Source organism: Mustela nivalis, assembly GCF_964662115.1.
Source record: "Mustela nivalis genome assembly, chromosome: 12".
Taxonomy (NCBI): Eukaryota; Metazoa; Chordata; class Mammalia; order Carnivora; family Mustelidae; genus Mustela; species Mustela nivalis.
This window is the reverse complement of record NC_139031.1, coordinates 93,591,113-93,611,140: the sequence shown is the minus strand read 5'-3', so window position 1 is coordinate 93,611,140 and position 20,028 is coordinate 93,591,113. Positions and strand designations below refer to the sequence as shown.

Here is a 20,028-nt window from a genome sequence, read left to right as displayed (position 1 = left end):
GACACACGCCCTGCTCTCTGTGGGTCTTCAAAAAATAAGTAAGTGCGTATCTTGTTTTCAGCGATTATCGTGTTCCTTTACAAAATGACTTACTGACAAAAGGAAGATGAGGAAAGACAAGAAAATGCATGAATTTACCAGAGAAAGGAACACTGCTCTTACTGGGCACCCAGAGTGCATTGCTGACTAATGATGCTGGAGATGCTTATGTGTTAGAGCCAAAGAGGAATAACGTTTTAGCCCTGAAGGGTCCTACAAGTCCTCTGGTCCGGTTAGTCTCTGAACTGGGCTTCACAGCCTCTGAACACCTTCGAGGGATTTTCCTGATGGTCAAAGGCATCCCCCATGTGCTTTTCCATGGCCACCCACTTAGCCTTTCTCTCCACAGTGACCTGAGTGCAGACGCACCAGCATTTGGGGCTCTTGGGGGTGAAGCCCAAGATGTACTCACTCCCGCCTCGTGTGACCAGATTTGTTCCAACAACTGCTTCTGTCTCCCTTCGTTACCAGAATCGAGTTAGAACACGGGTTAAAATAGAGACCCTCTTTTCAGGGTCCCGCAATTCTATGAAATGTGACGGCTTCTCATTAAAGAATTGGTGATGTTTTCCTCCCATAGGATAATACTGTTCTCGCTGTTGGCTGATGGGCTTTGAAAAGACACTCCGCAAATGTGTGATTAAGGATGAATTCAGTGCACAGCTGTCAGGGTTACCAAATTGTAACCGCTCTTAAGCGAAGGCATTTGTTTTAGAAAAGATGAGATACAATTTTCAGAACCCGTGGTTTATGGATCCCTCCTGGGGTAATGGGCTCTTTTATACCTGAAGTTTATCTTCCCGCAAGACAAATAAAAGGTGTGAGTTTTCTGTCGGCGTAAGAGTGGAATGTGTCTTCCGATCAACAGAGACGGGATTTTATATTCCCTGGTGCATCCCTGAAAGCCCTCTCTAAGAATATTCATTGGCTTATTCTCCTGCAGACGGAGACGAATTGGGGAAGCCGTGCACGGGGTTACTTGTCTTCACACTGTCAGCCCATTTCTACCCAAATGCAGCCCGTGTAAGCATTTTGGATGCAGTTCGAGTTTGCTCTGGTAATGGCGCCATTGATCATGCTGTTGGATGTGGCAAAGATATCTGCCTGCCTCAGGATGAATAGCTTTATTGTCTACAGTGACAATTGATTTCCCTTTGGCTAAGGACACAGGGTGGGGGTATTTTTTGGCCACTGTATTAATGACCAAGCGGCTTTTACCAGATGAATAATGGCCAAAGTCTATGAATGGGTAATCTTCTGGAGGACAAAGGGAAACGCAAGCTCTTTTGCAACCTTCGTCTGCCTAAGGCTGGGCCAACTGCCACAGCATCCACGGTACCAATTCAGGGGCTCCTCACAAGAAAATCTGGTGCCAGGTTAGTTTTAAGGAGCCCAGGTGGACGGAGCCCTAGGAGGACAAAGGAGGGAGGAAATGGTCCTTGAGTCCTGATTGGACAGAAGGAGTTGGTGTGTTTGACCCTCTCACCAAGCCTGCTGGGTGCGCATGGACGGTGCTCGTCTGCAGGTGAAGAAGCGGAAGAAGGACACGGAGCAAGGTGACAGGGACTCGGCCAGAAAGTCACATCCGCTGGGCTCCAGAGCTGGGGCTTTCCATGCTACTCCTACAAGGAATTTAGTCTAACTCGACCGCGCAAAACACCGCACAAGGGTATCCACAGAGGCGTTGTCTTCCAACAGAGCCTACAGCCTGCTCTTCCGCGGGATCTGAGCCCACACCCAGAGTGACCACTGCAGGTCAGATACATTTGTGCCGCTTCCGTCCTAAAGCCCTTGTGGGGTGCCTCACTGCCTTGGGATTGAATCGGACCTCTTATGTGGCATAAAGGTCCGTGGTGAGTTTGTGTGTGCCCACCCTCGCAGGAGCCCACTACCCTCCTACCTCCGGGCTTGTGGGACTCTCCCAGCCCCTTCACTCCTGTGCATGCCCCACCCAGGGCCACCCTCCTGGCTCCTCCTGCTTCCAGAGCCCTCGGGGCTGCTCCCTCCTCCTCTCCCATGTGCTTCTCGGTTTCGGAGGAACAGGGGTCAGGGGTGGGTCCCAGTTCCCTCACAGGACCTGTGTTTCTAGAATCCTTCCCTTTTGCCAACGTATCTCCTATAGCAGGAAGCGAGGCTCAGCCAGTATCTGAATGAATGAAACACTTGTAAACCCACCCTGTGGCTTTGCTGTTTCAAGGCAGCCACAGCTGAAGCTGGATGTCCACTCTATAGATACAGAAAGAATACAAAGAAATCAGGTTACTTGATTAAATTCCTCGCCCCTATACCTCGTTGTATTACAGGGCACTGCAAGAATTTGTTTGCACAGCAATGACTTCCAGACACCAAGGACTCTTGAAGTCCTGCTCAAAGTTATTTATGTTTTTAGTGACTTTTTTTTTATTGTGTTATGTTAGTCACCATAAAATACATCATTAGTTTTGGATGCAATGTTCCATGATTCATTGTTTATTTTTTTTTCCTTTTTAAATATTTTACTTATCCATTTGAGAGAGAGAAAGTGGGAGAGAGCATGAGAGGGGTGAAGGTCAAAGGGAGAAGCAGACGCCCCGTGGAGCTAGGAGCTCCAGGCGGGACCCGATCCTGGGACTCCTGGATCATGACCTGAGCAGAAGACAGTCACCCAACCAACTGAGCCACCTAGGCACCCTGATTCGTTGTTTACGTATAAAAACCAGTGCTCCCTGAAATACGAGCCCTCCTCAGTACCCACCACCAGGCTCACCCATCCCCCTACCCCCTTCCCCTCCAAACCCCTCAGTTTGTTTCTCAGAGTCCACAGTCTCTCATGGTTCATCTCCCCCTCCGATTTCCCCCAACTCCCCTCTCCTCTCCATCTCCCCATGTCCTCCGTACTATTCTATATGCTCTACAAGTAAGTGAAGCCATATGATAATTGGATCTCTCTGCTTGACTTACTTCACTCAGCATAATGTCCTCCAGTCCCGTCCATGTTGATACAGAAGTTGGGTATGCACTCACACTGAGATACCACCTCACACCAGTCAGAATGGCAAAGATTAACAAGTCAGGAAATGACAGGTGTTGGTGAAGATGCAGAGAAAGGGAACCCTCCTACACTGTTGGTGGGAATGCAAGCTGGTGCAGCCACTTAGGAAAACAGTAAGGAGGTTCCTCAAAAAATTAAAAATAGAGCTACCCTATGACCCAGAAATTGCACTACTGGGTATTTACCCCAAAGATACAGATGCAGTGAAAAGAAGGGCCATCTGTACCCCAATGTTCATAACAGCAATGGCCACAATAACCAAATTATGGAGAGAGCCAAGATGCCCTTCAACAGATGCATGGATAAAGATGAGGTCCATATACACAATGGGATATTACTCAAAGTTATTTTGTTAAGAAGGCAGCAGAGTAGAATACGTTATGGCAGCAGAGGGGGTGGCGAATGCCATGAAATATTTTAGAGTCTAGGTCCTTAATACAAATAAGCAACATATTCTATAAATTAAAATAACAAAAAATTTAGCAAGGTTATCATGAAACCAGAAGCTTTATAAATGCATGAACCATTCTGCAAAACCACATGAAGTTATGTATCTGAATCATAAAAATGTTCTCACCCTTTGACCTAATCATCTCACTGCTGGGATTGCATCCAAAGGACAAGATTTGAAAACAAATACAGGCCATACACATGGTAATGTTTACTGCCATTTTACTCAGGATTTCCCCCCTATGTCCCTCACTGCTGTCATCATAAATTCCAGCAAAGTAGCAGACACAAGTTATTTACAGGACTACTCTCCCCTCCACCCCCGAGACTATGAGCTCACTAAGGCCGGGCACCATCACTTGACTCATCTTTGTCTCTGCAGTTAAATAAGGAAGATGTGCCTCAATGTTTTCTAAAACACATGTGCCCACACAAATGTATGAGCACACATGTGTGCACTCACACACTACTCTCCAATATCTTAAGAAAGAAAAAAAAAGACCCCAACGGTCAACAAAAGACCATGTTTCATTATGGTGTCTCCCTAGTTCCTGCATCAGAATACAAAGTGATTAGGGCTCTTGCTTTGGAGAAGAATCAACAGGGCCACAAACTTGCCTTAAGAAATAGGCTAGAGAAGGTTTCCCAGGTGAGGACAGTTGAATATGGGTCTTCACAAAGAGGGAAGAAGAAAGAGGGGCTCCAGGTCTGGCCCTCAGCAAGATCGAATGTACCGGGTAAAATGGAAATGGTCAAGCCTGGTGGACACTAGTTTGTGACCAGAGTCCCTGCCTGCCTGAAATTCGTGGCCAAATGCAATCTGACTTTAGGAAACATTAAAAACAAAACAAAACAAAAAAGCCACAGTCATACAGCTTCTGTCTAGAGGTTTAACTCAGGAAAGCAGTTCTCCATCATTATCCGCTTGCCACCGCTTTGGGGCAGTATGGGTCTCGATTTATTCATCTCAACAAATAGGATTCTGTCCCAAATGTTTGCACATAGAAGTGTCCTTTAGAACTACTGACAAATTTCCAAAGAAGAGTGGCTAATGCAGAGATTTCAGGAGGAGATGAAAACAAATGAAGCTTCTGGATTTAGGATTTCACACTCTACCCATTCTTCCTCTTTGGCTAAGTTATCAGAAAGGAGAAGACCTGGGAGCCGTCCGAGCTTCTCAGACGACCCTGAGGATCTAAGCCTGGATTGAGCAACCTCTAACCAAGAGTGAGGGCCTCTCAGGAGAGGGAGGAGGAATACCAGGGGAAATTTGAGACCTTCTCTAAAGAACAAATGATTAAGGGAGCCCGGGTGACTCAGTTGGTTAAGCGTCCGACTCTTGGTTTTGGTTCAGGTCATGGTCTCAGGTCATGGGAGCAAATCCTGTGTCAGCAACTTGTGCACCAGGAGGAGTCTGCTTGAGATTCCTTCTTTCTCTCTGCCCCTCCCCCAACTCACACTCTTTTTCTCTCTCTCTAAAATAAGTAAATACAATCTTTAAAAAGAAAGAACAAGTGACTGATGCTCACCGGGCTTTATGAGCATTAACGGGATGCCGTCTGCATCACTGTTCCCACAACACCAAAATGTAAGTAAAACAGAAGACACATGAGAAAGAAGACTTAAAAAAATAATCTCTACATCCAACATGGGGTTTGAACCCACAACACTGAGATCAAGAGTCACATGCTCTTCCAACTGAGCCAGCCAGGCGTCCCTAAAACTTTTACACTTGTAAAAAACATCATTTATGTTATTGTTCCTAGGCAAACACTTCACTAGGAAGTCATGTCTGCTGAAAAGCAAAACTGGGGTATATTTCTCTTTGTAGGTCGAATTTATTACACTACTCGCTCTTGCTTTGTCTTCTAGGAAGCTTACAGTCAAATCTGCTGCTCGCCTGTCCTAGCCGATGTGTAGGGTGATGGAGAGCATAAATCCTGAGCAACGTTTTTGACTGGCCAGGCAAGTCATTTTCTTTCTGCCCTGATATTTCCATTTTTAAAATATTATTACATGGTACTTATTTCTCTAAACTCTAAAATCTCTAGAGGAACACCAAGTACAAAATAAGGCATTTGGAAGTGCATCCCAATCTCTAAATGACCTCCTATATGTCGAAAGCCTCGCAACTTCTCTTCTTACACTTGACCAAGACGACAGAGTGAGAAGACACAAGCCTGAAATCATTGGTTCTGCAGGGGCAGTCCCTGCACCAGCAGCAACAGAAACAGAAGCATGCAACTCTTGATCAATGGGTGGGGTTCAAGTCCCATGTTGGGCATAAAGCTTACTTTTTAAAAAAATGCAAATTCTCAGGCCCTAGGCCAAACCTTCCAGATTAGGAACTTCAGTAGTGGTGCCCAGAAGGTTTGTTTTTCCTAAGTCCTGGAAGCTATTCTGATGCTTACCAGGGTTTATCTGGGTGAAAGGTGCATCCTGGAGTCTGGGCTCCCACCTGAGACCTGCAGGCACCTAGTGACCCTCATTCTCCCTGCATTTGCAGCCCTAGGATGTAGGAAGTTGAATCATAGAAAGGAAGAGTCTAGAATGACTACAAGGGCGCCATTGAAGGAGGCAGAGAGGTATCCACAGAGCAAGTGAAGAATAACTAGACAGGTGTTGTGTGGGGAGCTGACTTCTGTTCCAGGTACAGGGTATCTACAGCACGGAAGTCTATGAGGAGCCATCCACCTGGTTGAGTGTGTATGTCTGTCTTTCTTGACAGCCTCCCAGCTCCTGAAGGTCAATAACGGTACATGCTTAGAAAGGTCTCAGCTTCAAGAGACCTAATGAGAACATTTCATAGTTATCAAAAGCACCAGAGCAGGATCTGAAAAGACAGTCTCTGAGGAAAGACGGAAGGAAATGTATTCATACTAGCCTTAGGAGTGAGTAAGGCAAATTACAAAAATTACATTGTCTTTTTTTTTTTTTTTAAGATTTCATCTATTTATTTGAGAGAAAGAGAGAGAGAGAAAGACAATGAAGGCACAACAGGGGGAGCAGCACAGGCAGAGGGAGAAGCAGACTCCCCACTGAGCAGAGAGCCTGATGTGGGGCTCCATCCCAGGACCCCAAGATCATGACCTGAGCCGAAGGCACATGCTTAAATGACTGAGCCACCCATGTACCCCAACTTTGTCCATCTTTTTAAGAGGTTGTCAATACTTCTAGCAGCATTGAGGTATATTTTAAATACCATAAAACTCACCTATTATAAGTACACAATTTAGTAATTTTAGTAAATTTATTTAATTTTGTAGGTATCATAACAACCGACTCAAAAATATTCCATCACTTGAATAATGGCCATTTGCAAAGAATCCCTCTCTGACCCCAGGGCTAGGCCATCAGTGAGGGGTTTCTCCCCATGTATATCTGACTACTCTAGAACTTTCAAAAAATGGAATCATACAGCAGGCCATCTTTTGTGATATGGAATGATTTGTCTGAGGTTTGATCCTTTCTAGCACATATCATTGTTCATTTTTTATTGGTGAATTATATAATATCATGTGGTTTTACCACATGTTTATCCATTTACCAGTTAATGTACATTTGGACTATTTCCATTTTCTTTTCTTTTCTTTTTTTTTTGTTATTAAGGATAATACTGCTGTGAACATTTACATACACATCTTTATGTGGACATATGTTCTCAAACTTGTGGACATATAGTAAGTTTTTGTTAAGTATCATAGATTTTTTTGTTTACAGTGCTTATTTAATGGTGTTGTACTCAAAGAACATACTTTATGTGATCAACCTTTATATTAATATTTTAAGACTTATTTTATGTCCTGACAAATGGTCTGCCCTAGAGATGTCCATCTGCACTTGTAAAGAATTCTCCAGTGGTTGGGTACTATTTTCTGTACATAGGTCAGGTCAAGTTATTTGAGTGTCATTCAAGTCTTCTATATCCTTGCTTATTTTCTATCTAGTTCTTCTATGATTGCTACATTGTTTTTTGCAATTTCTAACTACAATTATTTAAAGTTTCTATTTCTCCTTTGAATTGTATCCATTTTTACCTTATGTGTTTTGGGGCTGTGTTAAGTGCATATGTATTTTTATTTGTTTTCTGTAAGCTTCCTGGATTTTAATCTTCTGTTCATCCCTGACTACCTTTATTATGTTAGATAAATATTTTTAGTGTGTCATGTTTAATTCTCATGTTGATTTTAATTACTCTTCTAAGAATTAAAATATGCATCTCAATTTATCACAATCTACTATAGAGTAATTCTAATTTCATTTCACAAAAACAGGAAATCCAATTTTCTTTCTCTCATGTCTTTGTACCAAGAATAGGTCCTGTCACAAAACCGTAATATTATGGAAGTTGTGGGGAGTGGCAGTACCCAACAATCACTGAGAAGATATGTCTCTCTGATCAGTGGAAGGAAGAGAAGGACACTGAGGTCCAAAGAGAGGTGGGAGTCCCCATTATGGTTTTCTTTCTTTTTTATCTCTCAGCTTTGTCTTTATGTGTTGAAGTTGTTCAATCATTTATCAGATTTATGTGTTGCATTTTCCCCCTATATATTTGGGTTGCTTTGCCCTGGCTTAATAAGTGTTGTTGATGAATAGGGGTTCTAATATTTAAAAAAAACCTTTTATTTATTTATTTGACACAGAGAGAGAGATCATAAGTAGGCAGAGAGGTAGGCAGAGAGAGGAGGAAGCAGGCTCCCTACTGAGCAGAGAGCCTTATGCAGGGCTTGATTTCAGGACCCTGAGATTATGACCTGAGCCAAAGGCAGAGACTTAACCCACTGAGCCACTCAGGTACCCCAAGGGTTCCTAATTTTAACAAAGTCCAATTTTATTAATTCCTTTCAATATGATTAATGTTTTCAGTGTCCTTTTAAATTAATCTTTGCCTACTCAAAATCATAACAGTGGTCTCCTATGTTTTCTACTAAAATCATTATTAGTTTAACTTTCATATTTAAATACTATCTGAAATTGATTTTTTCATACAGTGTGAAGTAGAAGCCCTGGTACTTATGTCTTGTATAAACCTAGCACCATTAATTGAAAAGATCCTCCTACCCCAGTGTACTGTGGTGCCAGCTTAATCACACATCTAGTGATCTTTATGTCTGTGTCTTTTCTGATTCTTTTCTTCTCCCAATTCTTAGTATTTTTATCTTTGAGACAATACCACAGTACGTGAGTTACTTCTGTAGTGCACATTTTCCAGCTTTGTTGCTCTCCTTCAGCATTTCATTGGCTAGTCTCTTAACTTTTATATTTCCATGTGAATTTTAGAATCAGTTTGGTAATAGCCACACATGTACACACATACACAGCATCATTTCTGTTGTCTTGTTTTTGCTTTTTTTTTTTTTAAACTGGAATTGTGCTGAAACAAGAGCTTCCTTTGAGGCAGATGGACATTTTTCACATTATTGAGTCTTCCACTTAATGAACATGTTATGTCCTTCCATTTACTTAGGACTTCTTTAATTTCTCTCAATAAATTTAAGATTTTTAACTGTGGTAATCTTGCAAAATTTTGTTAGATTTACTTCTAAGTATTTAATATGTATGATGTTATTTGAAAGATTAATTTTTATTTTTTATATTTTTATCTTTTGTTTTTCTTATTTATTTTCTAATTTAAATTCAATTAATTAACATAGCATATATTATTGGTTTCAGAGGTTGAGTTCAATGATTCATCAGTCTTATGTAACACCCAGTCCTCATTATATCACATGCCTTCCTTAATGTCCATCACCCAGTTACCCTATCCCACAACCCTCCTTCCTCTCCAGCAATCCTCAGTTTGTATCCTATGATTAAGAGTCTATTGGGACATCTGAGTGGCTGGTTGACTGCCTGCCTTCAGCTGAGGTCATGATCCCAGGGTTCTGGGTCAGGTCCCACATCAGGCTCCTTGCTCATCAGGGAGCCTAATTCTCCCTCTGCCTGCTGCTTGTGCTCTTTCTCTCTCTGTCTGTCTCTATGAAAAATAAACAAATAAATAAATAAATAACAATTTTTATTAAGAAAAAAAAGAGTCTCTTGTGGTTTGTCTTCCTCTCTGATTTCATCTTGTTTTATTTTTCCCTCCCTTCCCCTATGATCCTCTGTTTTGTTTCTTAAATTCCACATAAGAGTGAAATCATGTGATAATTGTCTTTCTCTGATTGACTTATTTCATTTAGCATAATACCCACTAGTTTCACGTCATTGCAAATGGCAAGATTTCATTCTTTTTGATGGATGAATAATATTCCACTGTGTGTGTGTATAATAATGCATATATTTTATATATTAATATATATTATATGAAAGATTATTTTTCAATTCATTTCTATTGGTTGCTGGTATATAGAAACATGACTGATTTTTACATATTGACCTGTACAACAATTCTGTATCAAGGATTAATTCTGATACTTATAGTTTCCTTGATATTTTTAATAGACAAAATTCATGTCATTTCTAAATAGCAACCAAGCATTTCCAAAAGATTGGTTTTATGTCTCTGGTAAAGATTTTGGAAAGATTCGATGGTGAGGCCAATGAGAGTAGGTCGTTCCTTGTGAAAAGGTTTCCTGATATGAATCTCTCTCTCTCTCTCATGCAAACACACACCATTCAGTTCTTCCCAACTCACTACATGCAGTTTAATTATTTTATCCTACTCTTTGAGATACATGGGGAAAAAAAGAAACTCTAATTCTTAGTCAATGTTTCTCATATTTTTCATGAAAGTGCTTCTAGTAATTTCAAGTCTCAGTATTTTTCTTACAAATTTTATGAAAATTTTCATTTTCTTCTCCAAAAAGCCATATTTATTTTCTTGGAGAAATACAGTTCAAATAGCTAATCGACCCTGGGACAATGTGGGGGTTTAGGGAACTGACCTCTGTGCAGGCAAAAGTCTGTGTATAACTTTTGACTCCCCCAAAACGTAACTTAATTCACAGCCTACAGTTAACCAGAAACCTTAACAATAACACAAAGAATTGATTAACACATATTTTGTGTGCTGTATGTGTTATATTCTGTATTCTTACAAGAAAGTAAGCTAGAGCAGAGAAAATGTTAAGAAACTCATGAGGAAGCAAAACTACATTTATAGAACTATCCTGTATTTACTGGGGAAAAAAACCCCTGCATATAAGTGGACCCACACCATTTAAACCCATGTTGTTCAAGGGTCAACAGTATCATTAGTGACCATGATACTGTCGTGAGATGCACCGTCTCTTAACTCAGGACTTTAGTGCTCTCGAACTACCTCCTACCACCTTGGGCTATTCCCCTTCAGAGAATCAGAGCGGATCCTAGCAAGGCTCAGAGTTAAGGTCGTGCCTGTTCCTATGCATGAAGGAAGAGCGTGTGCATGTGCAGAGCAGAGCAGCTTCACCTCTGCCATCATAGGTGCTCTGAGACCAAGGGGCTTACGTGGCATGAGTGCTATGAAACTCACCTCTGAGGTGCCCCTGTTGCCAGAGCAAACCTGAAATCTTGAAAGTCCATACAAATAACATTTACTATTTGTATCACTGAGGAAAAACAAAACAAAACAAAACACCCCCAAAAACAAAACAACAACAACAAAAAAACCCCAGTGCCACACAAGCCATCTTATGGAAAGAAAATCCTTGGCAGACTCATCTATACCAGTCATCAAAGTGGAAATACTAAGTCGTACTTGGTTTGTGATCTTTTATTTGTATCCCTTGCATTCTTGCTCCTCTGACATGAGTGACTTCGGCAGCTTGCTACAGAGCCGAAATTTTCCCTCTGTCAGAAGGAGGAGGCATTCAGTGCTACAGGGGAAGACATTAGAGTATGCAGAGTAAAGGCCTGTCTCGCAAGATTGGGACTCAGAATCTTCATACTGCATCCAAGCAACTTCTATCCTGGCATCTAATTTTGGGTAAGGCACTGGTTTTGATGTCTACAGTCTGTGAGCCCACTAGTAGTATTTTCTTATGACACCATTGTTTTGTGCATGCGGGGGGCAGAGATAGACTCCCATAAATTATTTGCTAATCTCAGTTAATTACTATAGAGCATTCACATTCCATAGAAATTCTTCTCATTTTCAAACGAATCTTTTGGTAAGAATTCAAAACACCATTGACCCTGTCCAGGTGAGAATACTACAGGCCACAGAAAGCCATTCCATCTGGTGAATATGGCATATGATTAGGCTCATTTAAACTTCTTTCTCCTTGGCACTCCTGAAAATAAGAAGTTGTTGATGTTTTGGCATAATTGGATCAAAACCTTTTAATACAGATCCTTCTTGAATCTGTAATCCTTCTTGAATCCGTTTTTTTAAAAAAAAAATATTTATGCTCCTTCTAAGAATCTCTAATATGCCATCCCCCAAATCCTGCTCTATTCCAGCCCGTGCTATCTCTCAAAGTAAGAATCCTTAAAATTTTAGCATATGCACACCAATAAAGAGTTAATTCAAGAACAAACAGGTGACTGCCACAAGGGAGGGGCTGGGGTATGGGAGAAAGGGGTATAAACTTTCAGTGATGAAATCAATGTCCTGGGGATGAAAAAAAAAAAAAAAGAAATTAATCCAGATACTTTCTAATCATAGTTCACCGATTCTCTACCCTAACTGGGATAAATCCTAAGAGCAAACAGAACTGCAAAAAAAAGTCTTGAACTCTATTCAGTAGGCTTCATGCTGGCGTTGGTATAAATAGAAGGTCTCCAGCTTCTATGATGGGAACGAACAAAGAAAGAAATGTGCTGATGGCATTGGGTTATATACAGAGATGGGGGAAAGTGGGGACAAAGACAGAGACCAAAAGAGATAACAGCGAAAATGGCAAAACATTTGCGATAGGTAAATGCAGTGGAAGGTCTACACTTGTTCATTGTACAAGGATTTCAACTTTTCTGTGGGTTTGGAAGCTATACAGTTTCAAGGACTAGCACTTCCTCAGAGACTGAAACCACATCTTCCCAACTTTTGGAAATATACAAAGACACCCTATCAAATGCCAAAACATTGTTTCTTACCATGCTTCTTAAGAAAAAATACACTGTATCTTGGATATTTAACATAACCAAATATGTGAGCACCTCACATTTGAACCTTCTACTGAATAGCCTGACTCCATGAGAGGTTTCTTGTGTAGTGCACTCCCCTGCCCACTGGCAGGTACTGCTACCTGGATAGGAACCGCCCTGATTTCCTGAGGGATGCCACAAGCTCACCAGTTCCTCAGCAGGCTCGCAGCACTACACACGCCTCCAAGGGCTGCTGGCATCTCTACCTTCCCTCCCTTCCCCAGCCCAACTCCATTCTGCCAGTCCTAACTGACACCCGCAAAGAAAGGCAAACTGATGTCCTTCCCACCCCATAGCTGGCGGAGAAACCTTATTTGTGAAGTCTGCTCAGAAACTCCCTCCATCTCAGTCTCATGGAATCATGCCTCGTGGTTTCCATTCTTCACGATGGGTGCACAGGGAACAGCCCATCCCACAGCAGATGCACTCCCCGACAGCTCTGACATGGTCCACTCTCGTGCAGAAGACTGCACAAGCCAAGCCTCATGGAGTGACCTTCCCCCCTCCCCAGCTGCGGTGAGCTTGCTCTTCGGGGACCTTCCTTCTTCCACTTTCACTGGAAACTTACGTTGGAAAGTTAGTGACATTCCCTTTTCTGTTTATTTACGGTCGTGGTGAAATCTGGTGTCTGCCTGTACCTCGGGCAGGCAGGGCATCCTTGGCACCCCACGGCCCACAAAAGTTTGATTGCGGAAACTCCAAATCCCCCCAGACTCTAACAATAGCCTCTGTGTCACCATCTGCCACCTACAAAGCCCACATCTCAGGGCCTCCTGCATGGTCCAGCAACGCCACGGTGACCAGTGGACCACCTCCTTCTCCGGAGTCCTCAGGTCAGGGATAAGCTCCCATCTTTCTGAGCCAATTTGTGGCTTTGGCCTTGAGTCCTAGCACCATGTACTGTGGCCACGCAGACATTCCCCTCCCCCATCCCTCTTGCAGGGAAGGGACTCAAGCTCTTGAAGAGGTGAATCCAGAGCCAGCTCGCTTCCAACCCAACGGCCTCATCAAGCCTCCCTCGAGAGCCATCACGGCGAAGCCCACTGTCCCTGGGAACGCACTCTTGTCATATACCCTCTTAAAACGTGATGCCCAGGACGGCACTCAGTACTTTAAGGTACAAAGTCATTCTCATTATTCAGGATGAGGAAACGCTCTCCCTTTATAAATTATGATCAAGGACATACTGCCATTTCTTTTCCATAAACCAGATGAGGCTTTTGATCTAACACCGGCTCTCACTGGAGAGGGGGTGCTCTTCCTGCCTAATTTACTTATGAAAAATATTCAATTACGTCCCAAGTTTAATTCACTTAGTAATGAAAAGTAAATGAGCCCAACCAGCATGTTTGATTTGTCTTGAAAAGAGAGAAACTGCTTTGCAAGAACAAACAGAGTTAAATTAAAATAAGTGACTCTCCTCGCTCTGGAAATGGAAATTTCTCCCCAAAGCGCTTCTTGACTCAGTCTGTGGAACACGGGGGCTGATACCACACCTCCATGCAGAAGGGCTCCCGAGTGCGCCCCAGGGCCCTGCAGCCACGTGGTGTGCACATGAGGGTGTGAAGACAGGTGTTCGAACCCACAGGCACACATCTTTCATCCTCCATGAAACAGACCGCGAACTTGGGGTGAACCCCCAGGGGGCGTGGGGGAGGCCGCCCCGCGCTCGACGTTTGCCTCACGTACCGTTTTTGCAGATGGGGCAGCACTGGTCAGGCTCGTACACGGGGTCCACACACTCCGTCTGAGGACACGCAGACACGGTGCACAGCACCTCCCCGTTGGCTTCGCAGCGGCACCGTTCACACGGAGACACCTGCAACACAAGCCCACGGTCAGGCTCAGACCTCCCGCCATCCTCCCCAGACAAACTCAGGTTTTCCTCCCCGCCGCCCCCCCAATCCCAGGATCTTCTGTGAAGACACCCTAGTGTCTTAGGAGTGTCAAACACGATGCAGCCCCATGGTTTGCAAAGTGCGGAGCCAGGGTGCTGGAGCAAAGCGGGTTTCCCTCCGAAAGCCCCTTTTGCACAGCTCTGCCAGGGCCACCCAGCTAGTTGGGGACACCGCCACACGGGAGCAGAGCAGATAGCAGAGGGGGATGGGACCGGGTGAAGGAAGGAGGTACCTAGCCAAGAGATGGCTGAAGGCGACCTCAGGGAGCACTCACAGCAGCAGTCAACCGAACCTTCGCCCAGTGTGCTGCTGCAGAAGCAGACTCGGGGGCAGGCAGCTTGCCAAAGGACCGGATTCCAGAGCCGGGCAGGTCTTCCTTTTCTCCCCCACTGCCTCCAGGGGGCCCTCCCTCCACCACTGAGTGAGCGGGGGCCTTCTCTGTGCTGCAGCCCGGCAGCTGGCCCAGATTCTACCTCTCGGATCATTCCCATCAAGCATGACGGCATTCCTAGAAGGGTTGCATTGACACCAACTCGATCGGCCACAGCCACACGCAGGCTGTGATGTAGATGATTTTTTTCCCCCTGGAAATCACCACTAGAGTGGCTGTCCATGAGGCTGACCCAGGACAAAGCAGAAACGGCACATGGGGACCCAGCAATCAGAAGCAGGAGCCACCATGTGGAAATAGACGCTTTGAAAGATAGTGGGGGGGGTGTCAGGCAGAGCGTCCTGGACTGGGGGGTCCTGGGTGCTCTGCTCTGCACAGCACACCCTGACTAACCAGCACTTGAAAGGGAGAGAACACAAATAACACTCACGGACACCTCCTTCGTCTAGCCAAATTTAAGATCCCAAATCTCTACCAAATACCCTGGTTATTTCATGAAATAGAAGCTCATTTTTTATGAAAAACTGGTCTTTTGTCCAGCTCTAGCCCTCAGTCAGTCTGGCTGGGAGCAAGGGCTGAGGCTTACCTATGTGAGTGTGAGTGCGTGTGTGCATGTGTATGTGTGTGAGTTTGTGAGTGTAGGTGTGTGAGTGGCTGCATGTGTATATGTGTGAGTTGTTGGAGTGTGTGTGGGTGTGAGTGTGTCAGTATGTGAACATCAGTTTGTAACTGTGTGTGTGTATTTGTGACTGTGTGTGTCAGTGTGTGAGTTTGTGACTAGGTGTATGTGTGAGTGTGTGAGAATGAATCACTGTGTGCTTGTATGTGTGTGTACGTGTGACTGTGAGTGCATGTGTGTGACTGTATGTGAGCCTGTGTATGTGTGTGAGTGTGTAACTATGTGTAAGAGTGTGTGCGTGTATTGTGAGTGTGGGGTTTCTCAGAGTGTGTGTGTATGGGTGTGTGGACTATGTGTGTGTGTGCACACGAGCCTGTAGAGTGAGTGAGTATGCATCTGTGAGACTTCAGAGCGGCCCAGGGTAACGCTCTGAGCTGGTGTGCAGGACAGCCTTAGAAGCTGCTGCCAGTCTTGCAACAACACAAGGCACGATTTCCAGGAACACGGTGGCCACCGTGAGGCTCTCATGATGCTGTCACAAACTTTGTTCTTTGCTGCTCTCTTTTCTTTCTGCCCACACTAACTCCTTTGTCAGCCTGTAGCATCCTTCGGTCAAGGCTGCGTTGCCTTAGCGAGCAGGAAAGAAAAGGATCTGGAGTTTTAACAGGAGAGACCTTGAGTCGCAAGAGACACAGTTCATTGCGTGTCCGAGCCTTCAGTGTGAAGTGTCGGACCGAAGCCACACAGCACAGACAGGGCAGGCTGCACGGTGCGGAGCCAGGCCCCCGGCCCCAGAAGAGGTAGGACAGTTCCATCTGGAGGGCAGGGTAGTCCGAAAGGAACAAAAAGGTCAACAATCACTGGGGTCTGTCCTCCAGAAAGAGGCACAGCCTGACATCACCCTCACGCCGCCTGCACTGTGGGGATGCAGGAAAATGCCCCATTCTGCTTTGGGAATCTGACGGAAGGGGAGACCAGGTTTCCGGGCTGTCCCCGAGGGGAGCTCCAGGAAAAACCACAAAGGAGCAGACATGGGTCCCAAAGACGGCAGACACTAGGACACAGGACTGGAGGCGGCCTCACCCTGCAGCTCCCCACATGAGGGAGCGCATCCTGGGCCAGACAGCCAGGAACCAAACACTCCCTCCTGCTCCCAGCTCCACGACCTCCCTGTGTCCACGCACAGAGTGAGGCACGGACGGTGCATGCCCATGGCCCTGACTGCTCCCTTTGGAAAGATTCTGCAACTTGATCAAAAGTTCTGTTGGGAACTTTGCTGTCATAAAACACTGAGAAACCCTAATTCAGCTCTTTGGAGATGGGTTCATGTCTCAAAAACAGAAGTTTGAGGGAGACCTGGGTGGCTCAGAGAGTTAAACGTCAGGCTCTTGGTTTCAGCTCAGGTCATTGATCTCAGGGTCCTGGGATGGAGTCTCAGGTAGGGCTCCGTGCTCAGCATGGAGTCTATTTGGGATTCTCTCTCTCCCTCTACCCCTGCTTTCCCGCTCTCTCACTCTCCAATCAATCAATCAATCAAACAATCTAAAAATGTATATATAAGTTGAGGTTCAGAAGCGGGACCACCACAAGCAAGAGTGTCACACTCAGGCCTCACCTCCTGTCACCTGCTCTGCCCATCCTCACCACACCCCACACCAGGCTCCTGTCCCTCGTCAAAGAGCTCTAGCTCTGCTGAGTCCCACACAGAGCAAAGTGGCCAAGCCCTGCCCCACCGCTCAGAGAACACCGTGGCCACTGCAGTCCCATCTGGGCAAAGGCCCCCACACCCTGTTCATAGGTTTCCTGCCTGCCCTGAGTCAGAGCTCCCCATCTGACCACGGTTCCTGGAACTGCCTACCCAGGATGGCAGTCTCCCATTGGCAGCAAGGTCCCAGGGCACGGGGGGAGGGTGCAATCCAACCCCAGAGAACTCCAGCTGAGCCCCTCTGCCCCTCTGTGCATGTCTAGCTCTGATCACCAAGGGTCAGGCTTCACCCGGCTCTCCGCTCAGAAGCACAGTTATAACAGGCTCCTCCCCTCACTAAGTCCATCACCTTATTTCCCATCAGTGCCTCCTATGGAGCAGGAAAGTTCACTAAAGTGCAAACCACTCCACTGCCACCACTCCAAATGCCTAGGTGAACTCAGTGGCTGGACCAGGAAGTCACAGCCACGTGAGCTCAGCGTCACCACGTCACAAAGGAGAGGTGTGACAGCATCTCAAAGGGAGGTGTGACAGCACCCCGCTGCACTCGGGACAGCTGTTCTCCCTGCTGCCAGTCCCACCCCACCCCTGCACCCCCGACTCCCATGCAAGCGCTGTCCCTGGGTCTGTTGCAGACAGAACTCGTAGAGCTGACTCCTCTACAAGGCAGTTGCCGGGGCCCTCCCGTGACTGAGATGGGGATGCGAGGGCTTCCCAGAAGACAGGAAGCCGCAGCCCAGGATCCAGCATGGGCTGTGGCCTCAACGCAGAGGTTGGGTCAGCAGTCATGGGGTGCATCTGGCATTCCGGGTGCCCATAACCCTCTTTCTGGCTCATTTCATTAAGCCACGTATGGATGGAGTCCCTGCCCCCCCGCCCCCCCACCCGCGGCAGCAGGGGCAGGCAGCTGACTCCAGCAGCCGGACTCTGGTGGAGGTTTGGCTGGCCCATGAGGAAATTCTGACTGTAGCCACCAGGTCGGAGCTGCCCCAAAGCTGCAGAGTCCTCACGCACCAGCAGGAGCACCAGATGGCTTCCCGCCGCCCCCATCTTCTCCATCCCGCCATGGAAGCTACACTTGACCATGCCCGTGCATCACTGCGCCTGTGACCAGCAAGGTGAACTTGCCAGCTGCATTCCAGCAGTCAGACGAGGCCATCCTTTCTCTGCTTCCCACGCTGTTCAGTCCCCCAAAGACATTTCAGCAGGGGTCACCTCGTTCTGAAACAGCAGCCCCTCTCCTTAGCAGGTCACAGCCTACATCCTGGATGGCACGCCTTCTGACGGGAACACCCTTCTCTGCAATCCTCTGGGTACAAACCCCGGTTCTGCATAGACAGAATTTAAACACACAGCCTAGAAGAACAGCTCAGCATGTTAGGAAAAGTCCCCATTCTCAAGGAACCCCCCCCCCCCCACTCCACCGCGTGCCGGGAGGAGAGAGGACTTGTGTTGGGGAAAGAGAATAGGAACCGGAAGCGAGACAAGGTCTGTGGATTCGTGCAGTCACCCCTGTCCTGAAACCAGACTGACAAATACCGCTTCCGCCATGTTTCTGGAAGGTAAGAGCCCGGGCGGGAGCTGGGCTGGTGAGCAGGACTGCCAGCAGGCCAAGCACCCCAGGCCCAGCCTCAGATCCAGGGTCCAGGCGGAGGCTGCTGGCCTGCCTTACTGTGGTCATCTTCAATGTGCATCCGAGAAGGTTCCCCTCCAACCTGAGGCAGTGCAGTGAAGGACCAACCCTTCGAGCACGTGCTCGGTGAAGCCACCGTAAACACAACGCATCGCGGAAGCTCCAGTGCTATTACCTTGAGGGCAGCTCGTAATTAGACCCTCATAATGCTCGATAATTATTTGCATATCTCCATCACATGTGTGTTGGCTATAAGGACCATAAAGTAAAGATTGCGCCTATTTCCTAACAAAGAAGTAGGAACAGGAACCGTCATTTACTGGGACGATTCTCAAATGTGAAATGACGCCTGCTTAAACGGATATTGCTGAAATCCAGTGCCCCATACGTCCAGATTGAAGATCTCTACGGGAGGGGGACAGAGGTTGAGTGGGACACGTCTCAGTGAGGATTACATAAGCGGCTTCCCATTTATCACCTATATTTTACGTTAATGAACTCAGGGGCAGTGAGGCGCCGATGGTAGGAAACGCTGCCTTGTATGATTTCACAACTGTGATTATAATCATCATCACCACGAGAAGTACCAGGCTCTGGAATATTGCAGAAAGCGTGTTGAATAGGGAATCCTGGTCTTGTCTGTGGCCCGAATCTCTTTCCACTCTGGAAGGCACAAGCTACAGATCAGGTTCACATCACGCACCAGAAGACGCATCTGCTCTCCTCAAATCCACTTAAACTCGCCCTCCTGTTCTATGCTGCCACAAAGGGCCCTGGCAAGGGGAGGGGGCAGACAATGCCGTGCATCCCCTGAATCCCACGTTGCCTGCATGGCAACCTCTGCTATACTGGGATCTGGAACTTTCTGCTGGGATTGCTGGAGGAAATGTCATGAAAGCCCTGTGCCACGAAATGCATGTGCTCCTCGTGGCCAGGAGACAATTCCAGGCTGGGTGCAGATGCTTCCGTAGGGACAGACAAGTGGAAGGCAGAACATTCCCAAACAATTGTAGGGTTTTCATAGATGGGTTTAATTTCCACACAGAGAAGAAAGAGAAGAGGAGCTAGTAGTATAGAACCTTCACAGTGAAAACCTTCACCGTTGGATAAAATCTTCTCCCTATTTCTGTTTCACCCATCAGCAGAGGTGTCCCACTAGTAATCCCAAACTGTTGGGACACTGCAATGACACG

At 46.1% G+C, this 20,028-nt stretch overlaps 1 protein-coding gene across 4 annotated transcripts in view; it reads right to left on the bottom strand.

Annotated features, from left to right (window-relative positions):
• The window catches only part of VWC2 (von Willebrand factor C domain containing 2), a 97,661-nt gene that overhangs the window by 59,573 nt on the left and 18,060 nt on the right, over nucleotides 1-20,028 (bottom strand). For all 4 annotated transcript variants that reach the window (XR_014301091.1, XM_082692837.1, XM_082692839.1 and 1 more), the window contains one exon: nucleotides 14,279-14,408. Coding sequence is in view for 3 of the 4 variants with exons in the window: in XM_082692837.1 (XP_082548963.1) it covers nucleotides 14,279-14,408 (130 nt within the window). In the remaining variant the exon portion in view is untranslated. The remainder of the gene's footprint in view (nucleotides 1-14,278; nucleotides 14,409-20,028) is intronic.